At 45.2% G+C, this 13,801-nt stretch overlaps 2 protein-coding genes across 2 annotated transcripts; both read right to left on the bottom strand.

Moving 5' to 3' along the window:
- Window positions 1-4,820: 4,820 nt before the first annotated feature.
- Window positions 4,821-5,759, bottom strand: LOC146355187 (olfactory receptor 2T27-like). The gene has a single exon (XM_084832529.1). It carries the CDS (start codon window positions 5,757-5,759, stop codon window positions 4,821-4,823), a length of 939 nt encoding a protein of 312 aa, XP_084688655.1.
- Window positions 5,760-11,608: 5,849 nt separating this feature from the next.
- On the bottom strand, window positions 11,609-12,562 carry LOC146355186 (olfactory receptor 2A5-like). The gene has a single exon (XM_084829857.1). The coding sequence runs from the start codon at window positions 12,560-12,562 to the stop codon at window positions 11,609-11,611; it is 954 nt and encodes a 317-aa protein (XP_084685983.1).
- Window positions 12,563-13,801: the final 1,239 nt, after the last annotated feature.

Below are 13,801 nucleotides of genomic sequence, written 5' to 3'. Positions count from 1 at the left end.
GATCCTCCTAATCAGCCCTGCTTTGACTCAGACTGATTCAGACCCCCTCTGCTTCGACTCAATTCTGGATCTGAAGCGAGATTCGGATATCTGGACCACTTGGTTTGGGCATTTTCCCATTGACTTGCATAGGATAACACAAATGGAAAACACAAACACAAATTTACATTGGGTCTGCCCTGCCCACCCACCCCATCAAAGCACAGAACTCATCTTTGTCCAAGTATGCACATTAAGAATCCCAGAACTGCTGCTTCCCAGAAGATCCTAGATTTTCTGCTTCATCTCAAATGATGGGAAAAATCATATGAAATCAAGAGGATCCCTGCCTTGGATCCCTGTTTTTGCACCGTGGCTGCACCCATGAGTGGTGGATCCATGATTTTTCTGGTTCAGTCCATGGAGGCAGATGTGTTCTGTGATATGTTGGTGTTTTGGGATATATTTCTTGTAAAAATCATGAGGATCTCTGGCGATCCCTGCCTCAGATCCCTGCTTTTGTGCTGTGGCTGTGCCCATGAGTGGCACATCCATGATTTTTCTGGTTCAGTCCATGGAGGCAGATGTGCGCTGTGGTATGACAGTGGTTTGGGGGATTTGCTTTTTAAAAATCATATGAAATCAACAGGATCCCTGCCAAGGATCCCTGTTTTTGCAACATGGCTGCGCCCACGAGTGGAGGATCCATGATTTTTTTGCTTTAGTCCGTGGAGGCAGATGTGCTCTGTGATTGGATGGTGTTTTTGTTGGTCTCCCCTTTAAAAATCATATGAAATCATGAGTATCCCTTTTTGATTTCATGGAACCTTATTTTACTTTCTTCCAACATGAAGATGGAAACCAGCCCCCATTTTAACTCATAGGATCTCTCTAATGAAGACGTTCCTAAGGCAATAAACCAAACAAAGGCGAATCGGAGCCTTGAGATCCCACTGTGCCTTGTCAATTGAGGGGGTAACTCGCTGGTGGAATCACCCCCAGGAGGAGGAGACAGCTAGCGAGGTGTGGGGGGCATGAACCGTAATGTTGGTCGACTGTCCTTGACTGCCGACCAGGTAGGAGGAGGAGGAGGAAGAGGAGGAGCGTTGCACGCCCTCCCCCGCTACTAGCCATCTCCTGCTAACAAGGAGGAGACAGCTAGCAAGCGGCGGGGACATGTGCCTCTCCTCCTCCTCCTGCCTGGGTGATTATCAGTGCTTTTTGTGTATAAGTCTATGTGCACATATGGACTAGGGATGTACGAATCCCTTACCTGGCTCCGCGCAGGGGCATCCGCGGTGGGGGGGGAGGCGCTCATCCCTCCCCCCGGAATCCTCGACGGGGGGGAGGCGCTCTGTCCCTCCCCCTGGAATCCTGCCCGGCCGGCTCCTCTCCTCTCTTCAGCCAAGCCGCGGAGCCGCCGGCCAGCTCCAGCCGCCCGCAGCCAGACATCCAGCCGCTGGGCAGCACTGCAGGGATGCAAATGGCGGCTGTCGTAGCCGCCGCTGCCATTTGCGTCCCTGTATTGAGCCGTGATAGGCTACATACATATTTATGTAGCCTATCACGGCAGGGGGGAAACCCCAACGTACACAAATGGTGGTAGCCACCGCCATTTGCATACGCTGGGGTTCCCCCCCCTGCCGTGATAGGCTACGTAAATACTTACGTAGCCTATCACGGCCTCCGCAGGGATGCAAATGGCATCCCTGCGTTAGCTGTGGTAGGCTACGTAAGTATTTACGTAGCCTATCACGGCTAGGAAGAGGAGGAAGCTAATGGCGGCCAGAACGTCCACCATTCGCAAAGCAGCGTGGACGGGAGCAGGTAAGTGCTCCGTTTCGCGTGCCTTTCGTGGGTTGGGAGGGTGGAAGCTTCATTCCGTGCCGGATTTAGGGGGGCCGAATGCACTGGCATTCGGCCTCACCGAGATCCATCGCGGAATTCTCTGACATCCCTAATATGGACTTATATGCAAAACGTGCTGTGACTCGCCCATATACTCAAGATTCATGGCGCTTTTTGCATATAAGTCTATGTCCACATAGTCTATGTCCACCAGATAATTCTGGTGGTGTTATCTAGGGATGTGAGAACCCACCCCTGCCTGGGTTCTCTGGATTCTCCCCACCCTCAGCCCCTGCTCCGCTCACCGGTCCCTCTGCCTCCTCTGTGATCACCATGTTTTTAAAAACATGGCGATTAAAAGTCTATGTCCATAGACTTTTAATCGCCATGTTTTTAAAAACATGGTGATCACAGAGGAGGCGGAGGGACCTGTGAGCGGAGCAGGGGCTGAGGGTGGGGAGAATCCAGAGAACGCAGGCAGGGGTGGGTTCTCACATCCCTAGGTAACACCACCAGAATTATCTCTGTCTTTGAAACACAGCCGTTTTTCTCCAGTTATTCAATCTTTCCCCCTCCTCTTCCCCCCTCCTCCCTGACTTGGCAACTAGAGTTTCCATTCACCAAAGCTCCCTCCCTCTTCCTCCTCCTCCTCCTCCTCACTCCTCCTCAACCCCTCCCTGAACTTTATCAAGTTGATACTTTTGGCGCCAGGCTGTCTGGGTTGTTCATAATGAATCACCGAGTCAGATGAGGCACTTCGTATACAAGCTGCTTTGCTCCAGGATGCCTTGTTGCTATTCTGCTCTGCCTCTTACCACACGGAGGCACCTCTGATTGAAGCAGCCCACTTCGACTCGTTATTTGGGCTTTGGACCGAGGTGGTGCACAGCCCTAATTTCCTCTTTGACCAAGTCTTCAGAGTAGCAGCAAGCTGACCCAGTCAGATGCTGGCTGCCTTTGGGGCAAGTAGCCAATGAGGGCACTGGAGGGGTGTCAGGGCAGTCTTCTTGCCATGCCCTCCCCCCCAGGCAGAATTTGATTAGTTCAGGTGGCTGCCACTCAGAAGACTTGTTCAAAGAAGAAATCATTTAACTTAAAATGGCATGGCTGCAGCCTTGACCAGCCAGCTGCCACCAAAGCACTTTCCTTTGCAGGCTGCCTTCACCACTGCCTCCCAGGCAGTGAGGCCCCAAACATCTGCCTTATGTTTTAGCCCTAGCAGCGCCACTGAGGTTACCTCCACTATCAGAGGCAGTATGCTAGGCAACATGAGCCAGGGAGTCCAACTGCATTCATGTCCTGTTGTGAGCTTCCAATGGGGATCTGGTTGGCCACTGTGCAACCAGAATGCTGGACTAAGATAGGCTTGCAGTGGACCCAGGTTCCCAGAGATGTAATTAGATGTGAACAACAAGGCAAGGTTAACACAAATGTATAAATGAAGAAATGGGTAAGTATGGGATCATTAGATTATAAAGAAGGAGAGGTCAATACATATAACAATGAAGCCTGTATAAACAAATGCTTCCAGCATTTAAATAAATACAGTTTCAGTTAGTGCCATGCCAAAAATTTCTCCCACATTATTTTTGACCATTCTCATTCAATTTGATAGAAAAAAAAAATTGCTTTCAGAAAGTCAATTGAAGGAGAAGAAATTTTGGAGAAATTTTCATGGGTTGTGTTCGGGGTTCTTGTGCTTCCTTTACTTAGGATGTGACTGAGAAGTGTGTAGGAGTGTCCTGCCTTTTATTGTACAATAATCTTTCTGCAACTGCATTAGAGATAAGATGTGTCCACAATCACCCCTCAGAAATTTAACATTTGAAAAGTCCTGGGGAAAGTGCTGAAACCTAAAGAATAACAACTAGAGCTCAGCCAACATTTCTCAGAGGAATTTTTCTCAGAAAAGTCCTGAGATTTTTCTTTTTCTTACCCCCCTAGAAGTAAATGGCCACATTTCAGATTTACCCCAAATTTTCTTCCCCATATTTTTTTTTGGGGGGTTGCCTTCCCTCTCCCTGCCCTCCATGCCCTGAAACAATGCCAGGTATGGGGTATTGTGAAGAACGCAAAATGGGGGTCAGGCTGACAACACACTTCCTGCTGATGCCTCTTGAATTGGCTGTACATAAAAACAAAACCCCTTCAGGAAAAAAGAAAGAAGCTGGTGAGCCCTCCTTGTGAGAAATTGTTGGAGATTTTCCCCTCCCAAGAAATTGGGAGGTGAAATTCTCCTCCCAATTTCTCTACCCACAAATAGAGTAGAGAATTTCAAGAGGTCACCTGTGCACAGCTCTAGTGTCAATAACACAGTAATGTAACACCACAGTTATCTCTCTATTTGTTAGAGCTGACAAATGCCCTCAGGGCAGTTTGCAATCATAAAACAAAAACAAAATAATAACATAAATTACAACAATAAAAGTATCAAAATACTACAATATTGAACACTAAAAATATTTTTTTTTTCAAAAGGAGCTGGCAGTAAAATTAATTACCAGAGCAACAGATGAAAGATTAAATGCCTGCTGGAAGAGGAAGGTCTCAGTGTGGCTTCTAAACGTAAACAATGTTTCTTAAGCCCAATCCAATGCATATTTAGACAGAAAAAGGTCCTACAACTCCCAGCCTTTTTCTGTGTAAACATGCAGAGGGTTGCACCCTTACAGTTCTGTCTCTCCTTCTCCTCACCTCCAGAGGTGTCTCTTCAGAAAACACAAACTCCTTAGTCACTCCTTCAGCTTCAGTCAGGTGATACACAGCACAGATCCGTAGTTCTTTCAGGGACTGATGCTTCTTCTGTTAACAATAATCGCTTCTCTCTAACATTCAGATCATTTATTCTCACTCTTCAGTTGTCTGAGGTGCTTATTCTCAAACCCTTGCACCACTTCCTTCTTTGTCTCATGTCATGAAGAATGTATTTTGCTCACAAATAATCCCTTCAGATGGGCTCAGGTGTGGCCCCAGACAGATTGAGGATGTACGCATTATTTACTTGGTGTACATTTCCCAATCCACTTCCTCAGTACTGCTAGCACATCTCGATTCCTCAGACTGTATATCAGGGGGTTCAGCATAGGGGTCACAATGTCACAGAACACTGAGACGATCTTATCCTGTTGTGGTGTTCTGTAAGATCTGGGTCTCATATACTTAAAACTGGCTGCTCCATAGAAGAACCCTACCACACAGAGGTGGGATAGGCATGTGCCAAGTGCCTTGTGCCTTCCTTCAACAGACTGCATTCCCAGGACTGTCAAAAGGATGGAAATGTAGGAGGCCAGGATGATAGAGAGGGGAACAAGAAGCATTATAATGCCAGTGAGAAATATTCCATTTTCATACATGGATGTCTCAGAAGAGGACAACTTCAGTAGAGCTAGGACTGTGCAGAAGAACTGATTAATCCTGTTTGACTCACAGAAGGGTAGTTGGAGTACACAAATGGTGTGTATCAAAGCATGAAAAGAAGTGCTGAACCAGACTCCTGCTGACATGACTAGGCAGGTCCTCCTGCTCATGAGGACTGGATATTGCAAAGGCTTGCATATGGCCACATACCGGTCATAGGACATGACAGTCAGCAGGAGACATTCTGCTCCTCCCATGGTCAGTGTGAAAAAAATCTGAGTCCCACATCCAGCCAAAGAAATTCTGTTGTTCTTCTTTAAGAAATCCATTGACATTCTGGGGACGATGGAGGAGATTTGACAAATGTCCATGAAGGAGAGCTGGCTGAGGAAAAAGTACATGGGGGTGTGAAAATCAGAACCTGTTTGGATCACAAAAAGGAAGAGGCAGTTTCCAGACAAAGCAATAAGGAAGGTAAGTAGAATGACACCATAGAGAAAGGTGTGTGTCCCTGTGTGGTTCAGAAGCCCAAGAAGAATGAATTCACTCCATGATGTTCCATTCATCTTTTCCATTTCAGGTTCAGCTGAAAACATAAAGGAAAGAATTAGAAATGGAGCAGAAAAGGGGGGAGGCAGGGATGAAGGAAGCAGCTAGGGAATAGTATTATGGGGTGGGGGTTGGTCAAGATGATCCTAAGGATTCCTTCTAGCTCTATCATTTTGGACTCCAAAAGTTTAGTAAGTACAGCTATCAGTGTGGGTCTTAAGAGGCAGTGTGGGTCTTAAGAGGCAACAGAAGACAACTGATAGCCCATAACACTCTGGTGATGTGTTTTAATGGGACTTAGGATGGCCCCAAAAGGCATATGCGATGGGCAGAGATGATACATCTTTCTTCCCCAAAAAACCTGGGGGCGGGGGAAGTGAGGTGTATAACAGGGAGGTATTCTGTGCTGGAACTGGGTCTGGAAAACATAGACCCATGTTTGTTCTGGGGGTTTACTTGATTTTGTTTCATGTAGTACTACCTCTTAGCAGCACTTTGGTATCTAGTCTCTGTATATGCCTTCTCACACTTGCATTAGGGGAAAACATCTATTTCTACACACAGCTGGCTCAATTTTGAGGTAGCTGGTCTTTCCATAGGGTTAGGGAAGAACAGTTTGATTTCTGAGATCCTCCTACTTCTCTCTTCCCATCCTTTTGAGAAAATATATCCAGGTTCCTGGACAGGTAGTCACCACTAGACCTTGTATTTTGATATTTGGAATGAGGATAACTAGGGCTAAACAACCCCATTCCAATATTATTACCTACAATCTACACATCCACGCATTGCCATTACATTTTCCTCTGATACTCAATTTTACATCTGCATCCATGAAGTAAAATGCTTCTTGTAGCCCAAGGAATCCTTATCAATTGATTGTGACAACTCATTATGCTGTTTCAAAACTATGGCTGCTGTTTGCATCATCCAGGTAGATCCAAGTCTGGCACCTCTGGGAGAAAAAAGAATATTTTGAAGTGTACCACGCTTTGGAGACTTCAGTCCTGACTCCCAAGGCTTTAATTAAGATTTGGCTAGAAAAGTTGTAGTAATTGCCTATGGGATGTGAAGGAACACAACGATGTGTTGAACTGAACAGAGCCATAACTTCACTGATCAGACCAAATAAACCATATTCAATATTCCAGGCATTCAAAGTCCACCTTCTCCAACCTGGTGCCCTCCAGATGTGTGGGACTACAACACCTATAACCCCCATGCAGTGCAGTCATTGGGATTATGGGAATTGTAGTCCAACACATCTGAAGGGTTTCAGCTGGGGAAGTGTGCTCAAAGCCAAGCTGTCACACCAACAGCCCAATCCAGTGATAAGAGTGCAAAGACATGACCACACAAACAATCACTTGGAGTTTAAAAGGGGCTGTACTTTCATTCATTTGGATCAGTGGAATAATTAAAGATCACCTTTTAGATAATATCCATCATGTAATCATAGATGAAACTGCAATATGGTTTATTCTCATGGTCAATACTAACAGAGTTATCTTGATCCAGCTACTACTGTGAGCTTGGTTTGGAACATTATTATGTGTTCTGATACAGTCTGTGGCTTCCATCTCTTGGTCACAGCACTAGCTCTCTTTGCTAGGTTCTCTGTAGGGTTGTCAGCTTCAGAATCAGCCCCTATAGCTGTCCATTTAATACCAGGTTGGTCTGTTCTGCAGCAGTTAGGTCATAATATTTATTGCCATGAAATATTTCACCTGCTTATTTCTGCATAAAGGAACAGGAACAGGAAAGGCCTTTTTTTTTTCTAGCTGGTTGGCAACTCCAGCTTTCTAATGCATCCAACAAAGGACATCTGTGTGTTACGGGGAGGGAAGAACTTTCATCCCACCTCATGCATCATTGCAGCCTGTCATTTGAGGCTACTGTAGACGCCAGATGCACAAGGGATGATGGGCTTAAAGACCTGGGCCTCGCTCATCTCCACCATCTCCAAGGGATGGTGTCAGTTGGTTCTGGACAATGGGCTTTGAAATTGAAGGTGGACTCACACACACACACACACACACACACATTATCCACAGCACCATCAGAGGACAAGAAAAGGGTGGGATGGGAGGCCTGGTTCTATCTCTCCCTTGCCCAATGACAGCAGCCTCCTGGATGAAGTGTTGTGGGGCAGGACTCCCTTCCCATCATCCAGCCTGCCAGCTCAGGTGAGCAAAAGGGTGGGGAGTGGGCTTCATTCTCCAGGTTTCTCTCAGCACACTCCCCCATCATCATCACCACTACTACATTTAAATCCCACCTTTTTTCCTATTTTAAGGAACCCAAGGCGGCGTACATAATCCTCCTCCTCTCCATTTTAGCCTCACAACCACCACCCTGTGAGGTAGGCTGGGCCGAGAGTCTGTGACTGGCCCAAAGTCACCCAGTGAGCTTCCATAGCCAAGTGGGGACTAGAACCCAGATCTCCTGGCTCCCAGTGCAACACTTTCACCACTCCGCCACACTGGCTCTTTCTGTTCATGAGCATTTTTACAACACCTCTTCCTAACCTAGGATTGCCAATTAGACATCCCAACAAAATACCAAATAGGTAGGTTAAATAACTGATGGTTGGCAACCCTGTCACCACCTTGCACTGTGGAATCCATCCTTAAGATCCTTGGGTTGGTGAGAATCTAAAGGCCAAATAAATAAATAAATAAATAAATAAATAAAATAGTTGTCTACATCTGTAGCAACAAAAAGAAGCAAGGCTGTGGCACTTGGTCATCTTACGGTGGCATAAGCCTAATTCTGATGCATAAAGTGGATTGAGATGGTAGTAGATATATCCAAGAGAACCTGGGAACAAAATATTGCAGTGTGAAGTGCTTCTATTTGGGGTTCCAGTGACTCCATTCCATTCCATATTCCCCCTGGTTTTCTATTTTTTCTTCCCAACAGGTAGTTAGCATTCCATATGCACTGAGCATGCTCAGTCTGCATTGGGCTGTTTTTGTGTGTGTGTGTGTGTGTGTGTGTGTGTGTGTGAGAGAGAGAGAGAGAGAGAGAGAGAGAGAGAGAGAGAGAGAAGGAGAAGTGCTCATTCCCCACTATATTAAAATCTTGGATTTCCCCATTGATTCCTATGGGCAGCTCTACAAGGTTCTCTCTCATTTTTATATTTTAAAAACATTTTTATATAATTGTAAAAATATATTTCAATATTCATTTATTTTATATTTACTTGCCTTTTCCTCCATCCCATTTTCCCAGCCACTGCATTCCATTGTCTCTGGATCAGAATTAGAATATTTCATTCATTCATTCATTCATTCATTCCATTTCTATACTGCCCAATAGCCAAAGCTCTCTATTGAATACAAACACAATATTCAAATACAAATTGAATATTGAATACAAACACAAACCAAGGAACACTGTGGAATAGAACAAGTTAACAAATAGACTGTGCTAGATTGTGGTGCCTTAATATGTGGGGTAAGCACGCCAGCAGAGTAGCCTTAGTTAAGATTTCTGTGCTGGCAATTGAACGAAGCCTCCAAAGGAGCAGGTGATGTTTATTGAGCAATTAAAACCTGATATGTAGGGATGTCAGAGAATTCCGCCACGGATTCCAGTAAGGCCTCCCCCCCACCCCCTGCCCCCCCGTGGAATCCCTCCGGGATGGAACTTACCTGGGGTGGATGCAGCTCCGGCGGCGGCTCCGGCGGCTCCGGCTGGTCTCCCAGCCGGCTGCAGCCATGCTGCTGCGGCCACCATTTGCATTCTTGCAGCCGTGATAGGCTACGTAAGCTGCTATGCCATTTGTGTCCCTGCTCTTTGCCGTGATAGGCTATGTAAATACTTATGTAGCCTATCATGGCTGCTTGCAAGGACACAAATGGCAGCCACTACAATGGCCACCATTTGTGGCCACAGCAGCCCAGTTATGGCAGGAACTCTGGCTGTGGCAGGTCCCGGCCGGTGGCTCTGCGGAGCTGCTGCGGACCGGAGCCAGCTGGGGAGGATTCCGGGGGGAGGGACAGAGTGCCTCCCCGCCACCGCGGATGCCCTGGTGTGGAGCCAGGTAAGGGATTCGTACATCCCTACTGATATCAATGTGAAGGATGAGAGTAAACAAGCCGTGATCCGTATTAATGCAGCTTGACTGGTTGTTTAAACCGGGTGCTGATTGTTAAACTTTTCCCCCTTTCAAGTTTGTTTTTGTTCTGTTCCTGTTTAGTTCTAGCTTAGTTTATAAATGGCACTACAGCATACTCTCAGTTGTGACTGAAGTTGGCATTTTATGCTGAAACATTCCACATTTTTAAAATCTGTGTTTTTTAAAAAGTTACATTCATCAACTGGACGCACAATTGCTGGTCATTTGTTGTGGTTTGGAGTGGCATGTCATATGCATTGCATCACCTGTGTATGAGTTTATTCAAAGTTAAGAAATCAACCAAAGTATGATGAAGAGATATTATTTTTGCTTTTATTATATGTGTTGCCCTGAGAGCTCCAGCTATAGGGTGACTCATAAATTGAAATCATCATCACCACCACCACCACACAGAATAAGAAAGACAAAGCAAAACCTTTTATTGAAATAATTATCCATATAATGGATAATACAAATACAAAGAGTATTTTATATTAAATACAATACAAAGAGTGATGCCATTAGGGCAGGACTTTGGGGAAGAGCTCATGGTCCCATTCAGCAGAATGAACAGGAGAGCTGGCTGACCACAGTTTGAAGTATTATCTAAAGAACCTCCCCCAATAAGAAGACTAAGTCCAGAGTCTAAAATTACCTAACTGCACCACCGAATGCTAGCTTCTTAACATACTTCCTTTATGAGACAATAGGATGTCAGCGCATGAATAAAAAGCAGGTAGATCCTGTTATATATCAAGGCTCAAGCTCACTTTAGAACATAGTACTATATTGCTGGCTCAGAGTCAGACCAGAGAACTGTCTAGTCTAGTCTAATCTAGTCTAGTCTATAGTCTAGTCTAGTCTAGTCTAGTCTAGCACTCTGTGTTGCTTACAGCAGCCATCCAGTTGCCTCTGGAAAGCTCACAAACAAGGTATGACAGCTATAGCTGTTCCCAATCTTTTTTGGATCTGTTGCTCACTAAGGTGAGATACAAGGACATCATAAGTTCTAGAGCTCTAAGCCTATCAGTGAATATAAATGCACTCAAATGGTAGAAGATGTCCTTTTTTGCAGTGCAAGAATCATGCATTACCCTTGTTCAAGCCTTGAGAAACTTACTCAGCTTTGTTATGAATTTCAGTACTTTGGCTAATATTTTCACAAGTGACACTTAAAGCAGGATTTTGTTTTGTTTTTGGCATTTTCTGCCCTGTAATTCAAATTTGGTATCAATTTGGCCTAGAATATACATTTCATTTCAAAAGGTTTTTCTCTGGCATTCTGTCCTGGGTGTGTTCAAATAGCTCACGAGAGTTTTTAATGTTATGTATGACACCACTCTTCCACTACCCTTGGAAATTCCTCTGCTTTACTGGTGCTAAGATCAGCCAGGGCATCTTCCATCTTCCTCTCTTCATAGAGAGCCAGTTTGCTGTACTGATTCCATACCTGTAAAACATAATATGCAAAGCAGCCTTTTTATATTATTTGCAATGCACTTTTAACATCCTTATTAATCCTCCTAACCATTCTGTTTGTGATAGACAAGCATTATGTCCAAGTGCATAACCAGATGGTTGTTTTTGTGTACACATACATATCTGTATACTACAATGCCCAGTCACAGATGCAAGAGGTGTCTTGCTGAGATGAAAACTCTTGTTGTCCACCACATTCATGTACACATTATGAATCATGCAATGAATATATAAGGGACCACTGATTTTTCATGTTTCCTCTGCCTATAAACATTAGGCACTACTTCTTTGCTGTTTGCAAACCAGTTTGACCAGGGCTCCTTTGACGTCCTTGTTTCTTAGGCTATAGATGAATGGATTCAAAAGAGCAGACACCACATTGTAAAAGAGAGAGAACTTCTTGTCCCTCTCTGGCTTGTAACTGGAGGCTGGGCGCATGTATATGAACATGGCAGTGCCATAGAAGAGCGTCACCACTGTGATGTGCGAGGTGCAGGTGGAAAAAGCCTTGAACTTCCCTTCAGTGGAATGGATCCTCAAGATGGCAGCCAAGATGAAAGAGTAAGATACCACAATCAAAGACAGTGGGGTCATGAGCAGTATCACCCCCAGCACAAAGTTCACCACCTCATTAACCTGTGTGTTGGCACAGGCCAATTCCAAGATGGCTGGCACCTCACAGAAGAAGTGGTTGATCTCATTTGGGCCACAATAGGGCAACCGCATGGTGAAGCCAGTATGCACCATGGCAAAAAGAAAGCCACAAGCCCACGACCCAGCAGCCATCTTGATACAGACAGACTTGCTCATGACGATGGTGTAGTGCAGTGGGTGGCAGATGGCAACATATCTATCATAGGCCATCATGGCATAGAGGACACACTCAGTTATCCCCAGGGACAGGAAGATGTACATCTGGATAGTACAGCCAGCAAAAGAGATGGCCTTCCTCTTGGAGAGGAGGTGTATCAGCATCTGAGGCACTGTGGTGGTACTGTAGCTTATGTCCAAGAAGGAGAGGTGGGCCAGGAAGAAGTACATGGGTGTGTGAAGATGAGACTCTGTCCAGATAAGGGTGATAATGAGACTGTTCCCCAGCAGGATCATCAGATACAGGGTCAAGAAGACAGCAAAAAGCAGCAGCTGTGTTTTGGGCTGGCTTGAAAATCCCAGAAGGATGAATTCAGACACAGTACTTTGATTTCCCCAAGTAAGATCCTTTGCCATGCCCAGCCTAAGAGAAATAGCAGGGGAGTTTTAAAAAAAATCACATTAAATTCAAAAGTGTTATTAGATTTCCATTTACAAATTAATGTGTGTGAGAGAGATAGTCACACAGAACAAGTTATTATTTATTCATTTAATAGACTGATGTACTGCTGAACATATTTCCAAATATCTCTGAGTGATTCAATGGGGTCTATGTGGAAATTAATATAATACAGCAGTACAGCAGGATGAAATCCAGTAGGTGGCCAACACCGGGAACACTGGACAGGGTTATAGCACACATAGGGTGCAATCCTTTACATGTTTAGATAGAAAAAAAGTCCTACAACTCCCAGCATTCCCCAGGCAGCATGGCTGGCTGCAGAGTGCTGGGAGTTGTAGGACTTTTTTCTGTCTAAACGTGCATAGGATTGTGTCCTTAGAAACTTAGAAAGCAGCCTTGCACTAACGCAGACCATTGGTCCACCTACTACATTGACCGGCAGTGGGTCTGCAGGGTTTCAGACCGGAGTCTTTCTCTGTCCGAGGAGGAGATGCATGTGGGATTAAATCTGAGATCTTCTGCATGCAAAAGGTAGATGTACTCTTCTACAGCACTGTGGCAGCTCCCAAACCAAACAAGTGAAGTGATTATGTGACAGAAATATCTGAGGACCACTTATGGTATTCAGCAGAATGGGGCCACATCCTTTTCAACTGCTTTGGTTTTCTCCTCATCTTTTCAGATCAGGGACTCACTGCACCATATTTGCAAGCGTGTGTATTGTCATGCTTCTGCACCCCAGTCCTGAGAGGGGAGAACCAGGGACTGCAGCACTTATGCAGACTTCAGTTTCCTGGAAGGAGGGCACTGGAGACTTGTAGTGCTTCTTTTATAAAGGTTTGTTTACACTGTGCTCAGGATGAAGGCCTACAGCATCATCACTCTAAGCAATCCCCTGCTTCCTCTCAGCTGCCCAGCAATCTCCTTCTGCAAGACAAAAGCTGTCCTCCTCTTGTCTTAGATTCACCCTTCCCCCAGATTCACTTCTTCCTACCCCCTCAGGCCTTGTAGAACAAAGATTACGTCTGAGTTGTGGGGGGAAATCCTCAGTCTCTTTGTGTTCAGAGGCACTGAATTGTAAGGCACTTCTGGCTGGAGGTGATTTAGACGGACCCCAACCGCATAACAGTATTATAGAGCCCTGATGCCAAAATTTTGGTTTTAGAAAAGGGAGTTTTGGAATGAGGCAACTG

Source organism: Heloderma suspectum, chromosome 2, assembly GCF_057233095.1.
Source record: "Heloderma suspectum isolate Gila_16-S chromosome 2, 16-S_ref, whole genome shotgun sequence".
NCBI lineage: Eukaryota > Metazoa > Chordata > Lepidosauria > Squamata > Helodermatidae > Heloderma > Heloderma suspectum.
Note: the sequence above shows the minus strand (reverse complement) of the source record. Positions and strands in the feature narration are given on the sequence as shown.

Excerpts from the sequence above, each read along its gene's own strand:
- LOC146355187 (XM_084832529.1), bottom strand. The coding sequence starts at position 5,759 with ATGGAAAAGATGAATGGAACATCATGGAGTGAATTCATTCTTCTTGGG.
- LOC146355186 (XM_084829857.1), bottom strand. The coding sequence starts at position 12,562 with ATGGCAAAGGATCTTACTTGGGGAAATCAAAGTACTGTGTCTGAATTC.